Raw genomic sequence first — 15173 nt, 5'->3', positions numbered from 1 at the left:
AGATGGGGGATCCCTGGGTGGCGCAGCAGTTTGGCGCCTGCCTTTGGCCCAGGGCGCGATCCTGGAGACCCGGGATCGAGTCCCACGTCGGGCTCCCGGTGCATGGAGCCTGCTTCTCCCTCTGCCTATGTCTCTGCCTCTCTCTCTCTCTCTCTCTCTGTGACTATCGTAAAATTAAAAAATAAAAAATAAAAAAAATAAATAAGGGTAGATGATTTTCCCTCTTTTAGAATTCTTTCCATCTGCCTATCATTCCAAACAGAAAAGCTAACAATATAAATACCACACAATCTGGCAGTACCATTTCCGGTTATATACCCCAAAGAATCAAAAACAGGATCTTAAGATATTTGCTTATACATGTTCCCTGCAATACTAATCACCATAGCTAAACCAATGAAAACAAACTAAATGTCCATCAGTGGATGAATGGGTAGAGAAATGTGGCATATACATACAACAGAATATTATCCATAAACAGAGGAAATCCTGCTATATGCTACAACAGATGAATCTCAGGGACATTTTGTTAACTGAAATAAGGCAATCACTGGACAAAATACTGCACAATTCCACTTATATGAAGTATATAAAATATTAAAATAATAAAACAATAAATAGAAAGGTGGTTACCAAGGAATAGGGACAAGGGATTTGAGAGATTGCTGTTCAAGGAGTACAGAGTTTTAGTCAAGGAAGATTTACAGATCACTGTACTTAATGAAACTGTATTGTACAGTTAAAAATTTAAGAAAATAGATTTCATAATATGTATTAACTTTAAGACATCTTGATTTTTCTCTTATTAATACTAAAGTTTCTTGAAACACATCTGACCTATACTACTATTCAGGATCAAGCACCATGACTGGAATGTTATAATTTTTTAATAAATAATTTATATGTTCATGACATGATATATGGTTTGCTTAATGATTCACAGCAATATCTGCCTTCCAGACCCAGGGTAGGGGAACAAAAGACATCTCTGAGGCATTTCCACTCAGTCACGCTTTTGGAACTTGTAATAAGTAGAATGTAAACTCCACAAAGCAAAGACGTGTACTGTTGTGGCCAATGCCATATTTCCTGTAAGGAACAGTAGTGGCCCGCCCCGGGGAGCACTCAATAAATACCATTAATGAAAGAGTGTACGCCCAAGTTAACATGCTCTATTCTGTGTTGTCACTAAACCTCCCTTCTACTGGTCTTACTGTCCTGGAAAAAGGCCATCAGAATATTAATGGAATAAAATAAATAAATAAAATAATAAAGTCTTTCTTATTTTTTAAAAAAAGAATATTAATGGAGAGAAATGGATTCACTTTTGTTACTTTCTCTAACAAATATACAATCTTTACAATCGTCAACACTGAGAGCTATCTGATCCTGTTGAGTAAAATTATCTGTGTTCGGCTCCCAGTATCAGGGTATTCTCTCTTTATATTAACCCAGACAATGTGGACAGCCATTGAGAACCAAGACAATGAGGTAAGAAGATCTGTAGCCAGACCTCCATCCCACCCTTTATTCACCTTATTGATATCAATGAGTGCTTATGTCATGTCACGGGTTCCCTACATCCCATAACCAGCTCCTTTTCCTGCTTACCTCCATGGTGAGGGCTTCTCCAGCATTCTTCCTTCCATTCCTGTGTGCAGCTTTTCTAAGTACCCTTAAGCCCTCCTCAGGTTTGTTGGTGATAATCAGCCACCGAGCAGACTCTGCCAGCCACCTGATCAAAGAAGACAGAGGTGCAGCCAAGTCTTTCACATGCCCATGCTCTTTGTCCTGAAATGCCTCTCTCCTCCCCTCTAATACCTACCTCTTGTTTTGTTATACCAGAAAATATAAATTTATGCTCTCTTGTACCACTAGAAAACTGGGAGGATGACCTCTCTATGCAGCACATTTTCACGACTGGCAATATAGAGCAGGAGTCATATTGTCCCTTGACTCTTATTCAGGGGACTATTGCCAGGTTTGGCAAATAAAGATAGTATGCCTAGTTAAATCTGGATTTAGATAAACAGTGAATATGAGTAATTCTTGAGTGAAACTATGTCTCGTGCAATGTTTTGGACCTACTTACATTGAAAAATATTTACTGTTTATTTGAAATTTCACTTGAATGAGACATCCTGTGTTTTATCAGGCTAGCAAATAAAAATACAGAACTCTCAGATAAATAGAAATTTCACATAAACTATGAATAATTTTTAGTATAGCTATACTCCATGAAATATTTGCAACATTATACCAAAAAGTTTGTCATTGACCTGAAAATCAAATCTAACTGAGTGTCCTTGATATTATCTGGCAACCCTACCTGTTCAGCTTCTTGAATTGTACATAGGACACTTATTAGGAGAACATGTGCTCAAGTGTTACCTAAGAACCAAACAATTCTTAGAACCTGATTCCATGTATCTTGGATCCCAGGATCCTCTAAGACAAAGGAAAAAAGAAAGATTATACCTTGAGAAAAGAAAAAAGACAAATAACGGTACAGAAACCACTAGCTGAAGGGTGTGCCAGTCTCGAATGGCAAAAGCCAGTCCTCCCAGGGTCATCTGTCCCACACAAGCGGCACAGATAGCCACTGCTATTGCCATGGCTTGCAGTCGGGGTTCTGTCCATTCTACAACTGAAAGAAAACACAAACAGGATCTTGACTCCAAAGTTGGAATGTCAGAGTCACGGCTTGGAAAATGTCAAAGATCCAAAGTGTTTACTTACACAACATAATAGTATTTGTCATGATGGTCACGGTAGAACAGCCAGCCAAGATGCGGAGCACACAGTAAATGACGAAGGTGGGAGCAAAGGCTGCGCAGGTGTCAGCAATGGCCAGCTGGAGGTAACACCACCTGAGAACTAACCTCCTCCCCAACCTGAGGAATGGGAACACGTTAGACGTGGGAATAGCAATCCGATACTAAAATTACTAAAAGAAGGCACACTTTGAAATTTAGGGCATGTTTTAATAAGTGAAACTTTGCCCTTGAAACTTCAAAGAATCAACAAGTAGTCAACAGGAGATTGTCCCAGAAGCAACCTTTCTGTTAGTGAACAGATGCTGAGTATAACAAAGCTTCTTCCCCAGTCTGTTACCAGATCTTTGAGACCAACCGAAGCTGCCCAAGACAGGTTGCAATACTGGAAATTTTATCACATCACAAATGTCCCTTGTACTAACACATGCATGTAACTCAGTAGAGTCTATGCAGTGTCTAGAACATGAGGGGGCTGCTATGGACCAATTTGTGTCCTTTCCCCTCCCTCCAATTCCTATATTGACTCTCTAATACCCAGTGAAATGGTATTTGGAGATGGACTTTGAGGGAGGTAATTAGGTTTATATGAGGTCATGAGAGTGGGGTCCTTAGGATGGTGTTAATGTTCTTATAAGAAGAGGCATCAAAGTAAAGAGATTGCTCTCCTTATCTTTCTGCCGTGTGAGGCTATACCAAGAAGACAGCTGCCTTTAAGCCAGCTGGTGTTTTATTGTGGTAGCCTGAGCTGACTAAGACAAGATCTAAATCTGTACTTGAGGCTCTGAGGCCATGCAGGTCATAGATAAACTCTATGAAAGGAACATCCAAGGAACAATACATGAAAGTTGCTGATGGGTTGCATTAGAGTCCTTCTCTGCTAAATTTGGCTTTATAGGCCGTGAACAATGTTTCCCTGAAATAAGATAGAAGGAAGCCACAGCTCAGAGAGGTTACAGTAAGTTCTCAGAGGAAAGGATTAGGCAAGATGAGCATAAAGAAACAGAAAAGGAGAGGATCCCTGGGTGGCTCAGCGGTTTGGTGCCTGCCTTTGGCCCAGGGCATGATCCTGGAGTCCCGGAATCGAGTCCCACATCGGGCTCCCTGCATGGAGCCTGCTTCTCCCTCTGCCTATGTCTCTGCCTCTCTCCCTCTCTATGTCTATCATGAATAAATAAATAAATCTTTAAAAAAAGAAACAGAAAAGGAGAAGGTATTTTTATTTTATTTTATTTTATCTATTTGAGAGAGAAGAGTGAAAGAGCAAGCAGAGGCAGAGGGAGATGGAAGGGGAGCCAGAGAAGTAGACTCCCCACTTGGCTCCTCCTTCCTTTCTAAAAATATCTTCTCCAGGGACGCCTGGGTGGCTCAGCGGTTGGGCGTCTGCCTTTGGCTCAGGACAGGATCCCGAGCTCCTGGGATCGAGTCCCACATCGGGCTCCCTGCATGGAGCCTGCTCCTCCCTCTGCCTGTGTCTCTGCCTTTCTCTGTCTCTCATGAATAAATAAATAAAATCTTAAAAAAAAAAAAAATCTTCTCCAGGTGTCTGGGTGGCTCAGTCAATTATGTCTACCTTTGGCTCAGGTCATGATCCCCGAACCCCCAGATCAAACACCACATTGGGCTCCCTGCTCAATGGGGAGACTGCTTCTCCTCTTACCGTGCTTGTGTGATCTCTCTCTCAAATAAATAAACACAATAAAAATCTTTAAAATGCAGTGATATTTAGAGTGGTAGGCATTTGGTAACAATCTGGTTGTCCATCACCAAAAAATGGATTAGATGCATTGTAATGGATCTTCACTGTGGAGCACCATGCAGCAATTAGAAGAATGAACTAAAAATACACATGGAATATGTATATACCTCAAAATCATAGCAGTGGGTGTACAAAAGAAAAATAATGAGATAATAATACATTTACATAAATATGTGAATTAAAATATATGTAAACCAAACAATGTCATTTCTTTTGTAAAAACACATATCAATTTAAAGAAACATAGTCAATGCATTGATCCCTATTGGGAAGAAGGAAATGGGATTGGGGCATCAGGAAAAAAAATGAAACAAAAACATACATACATGAAAGGAATTTATGGCCAAATTAATGAGGACACTGTCTCATGAAATGAGTATGATAATTCAACCCCATCAGTGGTTTGATATTCAAAGGAAGAGAAATTTGTGCTGTGCAAAATATAAAGACTATTGTTTTATCGGTTATTAATTATGCAGTTTGGCTCTATGTTCACCATTGCTTTTTTTTTTTCCGGATGCAGAGGAAGATTACTCTTCCCAGCCTTATATTTAAGTTAGAGCCACATGTCTGTACTCTGACCATGGACTAAGGACAGAAGTGGCCAAGGCCACTTCCAGGCCTGTCCATATAACGTCCACTTGAATCCTGCTCATTTTTTCTGACAATATGGCTGGAAACAAAAAACATGTATATTAAAAAGTTATACAATGGATGTGTGGTTCCCTGAGCCACTGCCTAGAGGATGAGGGCCACATGACCCACACCAAACTGAGGACAGTGAGAATCATGATTTTATTAAAATCACCAATTACGATTCTTGGGTTCTTACAGTAACTAGCTACCTTGGCTAACACGTTAATGTTTGAATAATTGTGTTTGATGAAGAGAACTAGGAAAGATATTATATGTACTTCTTTTTTGGTATAGGTTTCTCAAATTTATTTGAAAAAATATTTTATTTGATGGGCACCTGGGTGGCTCAGTCAATTAGGTGTCCTACTTTTGATTTTGGCTCAGGTTGTGATCTCAGAGTCCTGAGATCAAGCCCTGAGTCACGGTCCATGCTAGGTGTGGAACCTGCTTAAGATTCTCTTTCTTCCTCTTCCTTTGCCTACCCCAACTCTGTCTAAAAAGATTTTTTTTATTTGAAAATAAAATGTGATGTAGAACTGTAAACATGTGTATAAAGAGATTTCAAAATTACATATACATTTTTACCAATTTTACTGAAAACATATATTTGCGATGGATATAAATATAACAGTGTTGGCTCCCACTCAAGTGGACTTGTTCTTAGCTCTTTATTTTGAAAATTGTCAAATATGAAAGTTTAAATAAATACTTTAATGAACATTGCTATAAATCTCAAGCAGATTCCTCACTAGATAGCATTTTGCTATATTTGCTTTATTTCTTTGCCTGTGTGAACACACACACACACACCCACACAAACTCTTTTCTGTTGAACCATCTGAATGGCAATTACAGACTACATGACACATCATTCCTAATTTTTTTTAGCATACATGTATAAAGAATACAAGTCATTTCTAGGGGTGCCTGGGTGGCTCAGTCAGTTAAGCATCTGATTCTTGATTTCGACTCAGCTCATGATCTCAGGTCTCAAGATCAAGGCCCATGGTGGACTCCATGCTCAGCACAGAATCTGCTGGAGATTCTCTCTCTCCCTCTGCCCCTTTCCCTACTCTCTCTCTCTCTCAAATAAACAAAAATATTTTTTTAAAAAAGAATATAAGTAGTTCCTTATATGATTACAATTCTATCATCACACCTAAGAAAACTAACAATAGGGGATCCCCGGGTGGCGCAGCGGTTTGGCGCCTGCCTTTGGCCCAGGGCGCGATCCTGGAGACCTGGGATCGAATCCCACATCGGGCTCCCGGTGCATGGAGCCTGCTTCTCCCTCTGCCTATGTCTCTGCCTCTCTCTTTCTCTCTCTGTGACTATCATAAATAAAAAAAAAAAAAAAAGAAAAGAAAACTAACAATAATTCCCTACTAGCTATCAGATGACATTCAAGTTACCAAAAAGGTCCTCCAAAAGTCTTTCTAGATGTTAGTTTTCTTTTTCCCATCTATGCTCTGGTAGTTACACATCCCATATGATTTTTGTGTTTTTGTGAACCTTTCAAAATCTAGAATGATTTCTCCATGTATTTTTCTCATGACATTGCCTTTTGAAGATTCTAGATCAGTATAGAATGTGAATTATGAATGATGTAAAAAGTATTTTTATCTATGTTCTCACTTTTTTTTACCATAAGCAAATTTTTTGTCAGAAAATAACAAAAGGTTAAAAAAGTACATATTTGTATCTTATTTGCTGGTGGCTTTGAGCACCCTTTCAAAATGAGGCAGGAATAGGGAAGGAATGATGTTGCCAATGGGTAAAGAGCCATAAGGAGACAAGCTTGTACTCTATGGTACTGAGAGTACCATTTTTCTTCATCACTTTTCTCCAAACCCTGAAACATAGGTCTTCTCCTTTCTTTTGCAGTCAGGAATAAATAGGGTGAACATAAATTTTTCATCTTCAATAGGGTACTTTTGAGACCAAGAAGGAATGTTATTAACAATTAAACCCTTTGAGGAACCTCCACACAGTTTTCCAGAGTGGCCAGATAAAGGAAGGGAGAAGAAATGTTGGGAAATATCAGGAAGGGAGACAGAACATAAAGACTCCTAACTCGGGGAAACGAACTAGGGGTGGTGGAAGGGGGGAGGAGGGCGGGTGTTGGAGGGGAATGGGTGACGGGCACTGAGGTGGACACTTGACGGGATGAGCACTGGGTGTTTTTCTGTATGTTGGTAAATTGAACACCAATAAAAATTAATTAAAAAAAAAAACAATTAAACCAAAAATGTACCAGCAAATGGGATGATTGGTCTCTAAAAAAATTTAAAAAAAATAGAAGATGGGGTATTGCATTGGATATTTAAAGGGAAGGGATTCCAGAAACTGATGTTGAATAGGTCTAAGATCAGACAAATGTACCCTTAGCATAAGAAAATTGTGATCGTGTTGCTAAGGTAGTTATCTTGCTCAAAGCAAGTCAACTATAGACAGAGATCTGACCTGAGGTTGGAGCTTCTATATGAGAAATAGATTTTAGTTTAGTCCAAGGCTTGAAAATTATTTGGTAAAATGGACTCAGTACTACTGATGAGTATAATGGAAAATAGAATCTTCACAACTTAATATTTATAATATTTAAGATATAATTCATAGTATCCTGCTGTGTGATGAACCAAGAAAATGGAATTCCATTCTCTAGACTATGGAAATATTTCAGATCTTCTGCTGAGAGGAGACAAAGTTTGGAATTAACCAACAAGGATTTTAAAGTGGTAATATAACTATTCTCAAAGACATAAATAAACTACGATTTTTTTTTAAACTACGATTTTGATAAATGAAATTCACAGCTTAGAAACAGGTATTCTCAGAGAGATAGCAACACAGGTAAACCAAAGTTATTGAAATTCAGGAGTGAAAAAGTGGTTTCTTTTTTAAAATTTTTTTTATTATTATTTATTTACGATAGTCACAGAGAGAGAGAGAGAGAGAGAGAGAGAGGCAGAGACACAGGCAGAGGGAGAAGCAGGCTCCATGCACCGGGAGCCCGATGTGGGATTCAATCCCGGGTCTCCAGGATCGCGCCCTGGGCCAAAGGCAGGTGCCGAACCGCTGCGCCACCCAGGGATCCCCTGAAAAAGTGGTTTCTAATTCAAAAATTCACTGAATGGACTTAACAATCATGTGGACACAAGAGAGAGACTGTTTGAAGACAGATTAATGGAAATTGTGGAAGGTGAAGAACATAGAGAAATAATGATTTAAGAAAACGAGGAAAGAGCCCAGGAATGCTATTACACCAGGAGGCAGCAAATAGTTCCTGTAAAAAGCCAAATGGTTATCATTTTAGGCTTTATGAACCACATATTCCTATCTTTCTTCCTTTATTTTTGTGTTTCTTTTTTTAGAGCAATTTTAAGTTGGATGCAACATTGAGCAGAAAATATAGAGATTTCCAATATATATTGCCCGCATGCATGCACAGTCCCCACCTATCAATATCTTGTATCAAAAGAGACTTTTTGACACAATGAGCCTACAGTGATACATCATTATCCCCCAAAGTCCATAGCTTACATTGAGGTACATTTCACAGGAGATGGGTATTAAGGAGGGCACTTGTTGTGATGAGCACTGGATATTATATGTAAGTGATGCATCACTAAATTCTATGCCTGAAACCAATTTTACCATATATGTTAACTAACTAGAATTTAAATAAAAACTTGAAATCATTTCTTGGTGTCTTCCTCAATTTCTTGCATAACTGTTCTACAGTTTTCAAAGTAGATTCTTTACCTCTTTGGTTATGCTTATTCCTAGGTATCTTATGATTTTTGGTGCAATTGTAAATAAGATCAATTCCTTGATTTCTCTTTCTTCTGCCTCATTGTAAGTATTTAGACATCCAACTGACTTTTGTGTGTTGATTTTATATCCCGTGGCTTTGCTGAACTCCTGTATCAGTTCTAGCAATTTTTTGTGTGGAGTCTTTTGAGTTTTCTACATAGAATATCATGTTGTCTGCAAAGAGTGAAAGTTTGACTTCTTTGCCAATTTGGATGCCTTTTATTCATTTTTGTTGTCTGACTGCTGAGGTTAGTGATGAGTGGACATTCAAAACATTCCATGGTCGTGGGTTGGAAGAACAAATATTATTAAAATGTCTATGCTACCCAAAGCAATCTATACTACACATTCAATGTAATTCTTATCAAAACACCATTTACATTTTTCACAGAGCTGAAACAATCCTAAAATTTGTATGGAACCAGAAAAGAACCCAAGTAACCAAAGTAATGTTAAAAAAGAAAACTAAAGCTGGAGACATCACAATTCCAGACTTCAAGCTATATGATAAAGCTGTAATCATCAAGACAGTGTGGTACTGGCCCAAAAACAGACACATAGATCAATGGAACAGAATAGAGAACCCAGAAATGGACTCTCAATAACTAATCTTTGATAAAACAGTCTCTTCAACAAATGATGTTGAGAAAATTGGACAGCCACATGTAGAAGAATGAAACTGGACCACTTTCTTCCACCATACACAAAACAAGCTCAAAGTGGATGAAAGACCTAAATGTGAGGCAGGAATCCAACAAAATCGTAGAGAAGAACATAGGGAGCAAACTCTTTGACCTTGGCTGCAACAACCTCTTACTAGACACATCTTTAAAAGCAAGGGAAACAAAAGCAAAAATAACTATCGGAACTTCATCAAGATAAAAAGCTTTTGCTCAGCAAAGGAAATTCAACAAACCTAAAAGGCAACCTATGGAATGGGAGAAGATATTCACAAATGACATATCAGATAAAGGGCTAGTTCCAGAATCTATAAAGAATTTATCAAATTCAACACCTCCAAAACAAAAAAAAATCCAGCCAAGCAATGGGCAGAAGATGTGAACAGATATTTCTCCAAAGAAGACATACAGATGGCCAACACACACATGAAAAAAATGTTCAATATCACTTGACATCAGGAAAATACAAATCAAAACCACAATAAGATACCACTTCACATTGGTCAGATTGGCTAAAATGAACAAGTCAGTAAATAACAGATGATGGCGAGGATGCAGAGAAAGGGGAACCCTCTTACACTGTTGGTGGGAATGCAAACTGGTATGGCCACTCTGGAAAACAGTATGGAGATTCCTCAAAAAGTTCAAACTAGACCTACCCTATAACCCAGCAATTTCACTTCTAGGTATTTATCCAAAGGGTACAAACATAATGATTTGAAGGGGCACATGTAAACTGCCATGTTCATAGCAGCAATGTCCACAATAGCCAAAATATGGAAAGAGCCCAGATTTCCATCAACAGATGAATGGTTTTTTTAAAGATTTTATTTATTTATTCATGAGAGAGAGAGAGAGAGAGAGAGAGAGAGGCAGAGACACAGGCAAATGGAGAAGCAGGCTCCATGCAGGGAGCCCAATGTGGGACCCGATCCTGGGACTTCAGGATCACACCCTGGGCTGAAAGGCAGGTGCTAAACTGCTGAGCCACCCAGGGATCCCCCAGATGAATGGTTAAGGAAGATGTGGTATATATATATATATATATATATATATATATATATATATATATATATATAATATTACTTAGCCATCAAAAAGAATGAAATCTTGCCATTTGCAAGGATGTGGGTGGAACTAGAGAGTATTATGCTGAGCAAAATAAGTCAGAGAACAATAAATACCACTCACCCATATGTGGAATTTAAGAAACAAAATAGATGAATATAGGAGAAGGGAAGGAAAAATAAACTAAGATAAAAACAGAGAGGATGGCAAACCATAAGAGACCCTTAACTATAAAGAACAAACTGAGGCTTGCTGGAGGAGAGGTCAATGGGGTAACTGGATGATGGGCACTAAGGAGGGCACTTGATGTTGTAATGAGAACTGGGTGTTATATGCAACTGATCAATCACTAAGTTCTACCTCTGAAACTAAGATTATACTATATGTTAACTAAGTTGAATTTAAATAAAAAAAATTTTAACTTGAAATTAAAAAAAGAAAGAAAACATAGTTTCTGTACAATGAGCTGCCATAGCAGCTAAAAAAAGAATGAGATGTAGCATTGTTACAATAGTCAAAATGTGGAAACAACCTAAGTGTCCATCAATGGTTGAATGGATAAAGATGTGGCATACACACACACACACACACACACACTTATATACACACACATACAATGGAATACTATTTAGCCACACACACAAAAAATCTTGCTATTTGCAATTATATGGATGGACTGTGAGGGTATTATGCTAAGGGGAAGAAGTCTGACAGAGAAAGACAAATACCCTATGATCTCATTCATATATGGAATCTAAAAAACAAAACAAGGAAACAACAACAACAAAAACCAAGCTTGTAGATACAGAGAACAGAATGGTGGGTGGGGGTGGGTGGGAAAAATGAGTGAAGGAAGTCAAAAGGTATAAACCTCTAACAATAAAATAAGTAAGTCCTGGAAATGTGACTTACGGCATGGAGATTCTGGTTAATAATACTGTATTGCATATTTGAAAATTCCTGAGGATAGATATTAACAGTACACCTCACAAGGAAAGAAACTTCTGTAACTGTGTTTGGTGACAGATGTTAATGAGACTTAGCATGGTGATCATTTCACAATACATACAAATAGCAAATCATTATGCTATACACCTTAAACTAACATAATGCTATATGTTAATTGCCCCTCAATTAAAAATAAATATAAGTACATTTTTAAAGGAAAAAATGTTTTAAGAAACTTCAGAAGTCACTGTACAATTTTGCATACCTATCAGCAATGAATGAGAATCCCTGTTGTTCCACATTTCCACCGGCATTTATGTTGACAGTGCTTTAGTTTTTTGCTATTTTAATAGGTGTGTAGTGGTATCACATTGTTGTTTTAATTTGCGATTCCCTAATACCATATATATGTATGTTTATTTGCTATCTGTATAACTTCTTTGGTGTCTATTCAAGTCTTTTGCTCATTTTTTAATCAGGTTGTTTGTTTTCTTACTGTTGAATTTTAAAGATTTTATTTTGGATAACAACCCTTTTTGCAAGTATATTTTTTCCTGGTGTGTGACTTGTCTTCTAATTCCCTTGATTTTGTTCCTTTTTCATTGCAGTATAATATGAAAATTTAATTAGCCATTTCACCATATTTAACTAATGCCATTTCCACTGGCATTAGTTACATTCACAATGCTGTGTAACCATCGCCACTATCCACTGCCAAAACTTCAAAATCCTCAACAGAAATTGTGTGTCCATTAGGCAATAATGTTCCAGTCCTCTTTTCCCTACCCTCTGATATCTCTATCTTTTTCTCTATGAATCTGCCTATTCTAAATATTTCATATAAGTGAATATAATATTTGTCCTGTTTTGTTTATCTTAGTTCACTCTGCATGTTTCATGGTTCATCCATATCTGTAAATATCTGTTTGAGTTCCTTTTTCAATTCTTTTAGTTTTATACCTAGCAATGGAATTGTTAGGCCAAATGGTTTCTCTGCACTTAATTTTTTGAAGAATTTCCAAAATATTTTTCATAGTGGTGACACCATCTTATCTTCCTGTCAGCTTACTTCGAATTTCTCTACACCCCTGTGAATGCATGTTATTTCCCATCTTGTTTTGTTGTATTATAGCCACTCTAGTAGGTATGAAGTGGTATTTCACTGTGGCTTTGACTTACATTGTTTTCAATATCATGATGTTGAGCATTTTTTTCACGTGCTTATGTACCATTTGTATGTCTTTTTTATTTTTTTATTTTTATTTTTATTTTTTTAAATACATTTATTTTTTATTGGTGTTCAATTTACCAACATACAGACTAACACCCAGTGCTCATCCCGTCAAGTGCCCCCCTCAGTGCCCATCACCCATTCACCCCCACTCCCCCCTCCCCTTCCTCCACCCCTAGTTCGTTTCCCAGAGTTAGGAGTCTTTATGTTCTGTCTCCCTTTCTGATATTTCCCACACATTTCTTCTCCCTTCCCTTATATTCCCTTTCACTCTTATTTATATTCCCCAAATGAATGAGAACATACACTGTTTGTCCTTCTCCGATTGACTTATTTCACTCAGCATAATACCCTCCAGTTCCATCCACGTAGTTCCATCCACGTTGAAGCAAATGGTGGGTATTTGTCATTTCTAATGGCTGAGGAATATTCCATTGTATACATAAACCACATCTTCTTTATCCATTCATATTTCGATGGACACCGAGGCTCCCTCCACATTTTGGCTATTGTGGACACTGCTGCTATAAACATTGGGGTGCAGGTGTCCCGGTGTTTCATTGCATCTGAATCTTTGGGGTAAATCCCCAACAGTGCAATTGCTGGGTGGTAGGGCAGGTCTATTTTTAACTCTTTGAGGAACCTCCACACAGTTTTCCAGATTGGCAGAATTAATATTGTGAAAATGTCAATGTTACCCAGGGCAATTTACACGTTTAATGCAATCCCTATCAAAATACCATGGACTTTCTTCAGAGAGTTAGAACAAATTATTTTAAGATTTGTGTGGAATCAGAAAAGACCCCGAATAGCCAGGGGAATTTTAAAAAAGAAAACCATATCTGGGAGCATCACAATGCCAGATTTCAGGCTGTACTACAAAGCTGTGGTCATCAAGACAGTGTGGTACTGGCACAAAAACAGACACATAGATCAATGGAACAGAATAGAGAACCCAGAAGTGGACCCTGAACTTTATGGTCAACTAATATTCGATAAAGGAGGAAAGACTATCCATTGGAAGAAAGACAGTCTCTTCAATAAATGGTGTTGGGAAAATTGGACATCTACATGCAGAAGAATGAAACTAGACCACTCTCTTGCACCAGACACAAAGATAAACTCAAAATGGATGAAAGATCTAAATATGAGACAAGAGTCCATCAAAATCATAGAAGAGAACACAGGCAACACCCTATTTGAACTTGGCCACAGTAACTTCTTGCAAGATACATCCACGAAGGCAAAAGAAACAAAAGCAAAAATGAACTATTGGGACTTCATCAAGATAAGAAGCTTTTGCACAGCAAAGGATACAGTCAACAAAACTAAAAGACAACCTACAGAATGGGAGAAGATATTTGCAAATGACATATCAGATAAAGGGCTAGTTTCCAAAATCTATAAAGAACTTATTAAACTCAACACCAAAGAAACAAACAATCCAATCATGAAATGGGCAAAAGACATGAAGAGAAATCTCACAGAGGAAGACATGGACATGGCCAACATGCACATGAGAAAATGCTCTGCATCACTTGCCATCAGGGAAATACAAATCAAAACCACAATGAGATACCACCTCACACCAGTGAGAATGGGGAAAATTAACAAGGCAGGAAACCACAAATGTTGGAGAGGATGCGGAGAAAAGGGAACCCTCTTACACTGTTGGTGGGAATGTGAACTGGTGCAGCCACTCTGGAAAACTGTGTGGAGGTTCCTCAAAGAGTTAAAAATAGACCTGCCCTACGACCCAGCAATTGCACTGTTGGGGATTTACCCCAAAGATTCAGATGCAATGAAACGTCGGGACACCTGCACCCTGATGTTTCTATCAGCAATGGCCACAATAGCCAAACTGTGGAAGGAGCCTCGGTGTCCATCGAAAGATGAATGGATAAAGAAGATGTGGTTTATGTATACAATGGAATATTCCTCAGCCATTAGAAACGACAAATACCCACCATTTGCTTCAACGTGGATGGAACTGGAGGGTATTATGCTGAGTGAAGTAAGTCAGTTGGAGAAGGACAAACAGTGTATGTTCTCATTCATTTGGGGAATATAAATAATAGTGAAAGGGAATATAAAGGAAGGGAAAAGAAATGTTGGGAAATATCAGGAAGGGAGACAGAACATAAAGACTCCTAACTCGGGGAAACGAACTAGGGGTGGTGGAAGGGGAGGAGGGCGGGTGTTGGAGGGGAATGGGTGACGGGCACTGAGGTGGACACTTGACGGGATGAGCACTGGGTGTTTTT

The 15173-nt window shown here is 38.2% G+C and overlaps 1 protein-coding gene across 1 annotated transcript in view; it reads right to left on the bottom strand.

The window, feature by feature from the left end:
* The window catches only part of LOC112924340 (organic anion transporter 7), a 42548-nt gene that overhangs the window by 19296 nt on the left and 8079 nt on the right, over positions 1–15173 (bottom strand). The window contains exons 4-6 of the mRNA XM_026004625.2: positions 2740–2894; positions 2479–2647; positions 1612–1735 (exon numbers count right to left, since the gene is read on the bottom strand). Of these exons, the coding sequence (XP_025860410.2) occupies positions 1612–1735; positions 2479–2647; positions 2740–2894 (448 nt within the window). The remainder of the gene's footprint in view (positions 1–1611; positions 1736–2478; positions 2648–2739; positions 2895–15173) is intronic.

Source organism: Vulpes vulpes, chromosome 5 (genome assembly GCF_048418805.1).
Source record: "Vulpes vulpes isolate BD-2025 chromosome 5, VulVul3, whole genome shotgun sequence".
Lineage (NCBI taxonomy): Eukaryota > Metazoa > Chordata > Mammalia > Carnivora > Canidae > Vulpes > Vulpes vulpes.
The sequence above is the reverse complement of the archived record's forward strand: the minus strand, read 5'-3'. Positions and strand labels throughout refer to the sequence as shown.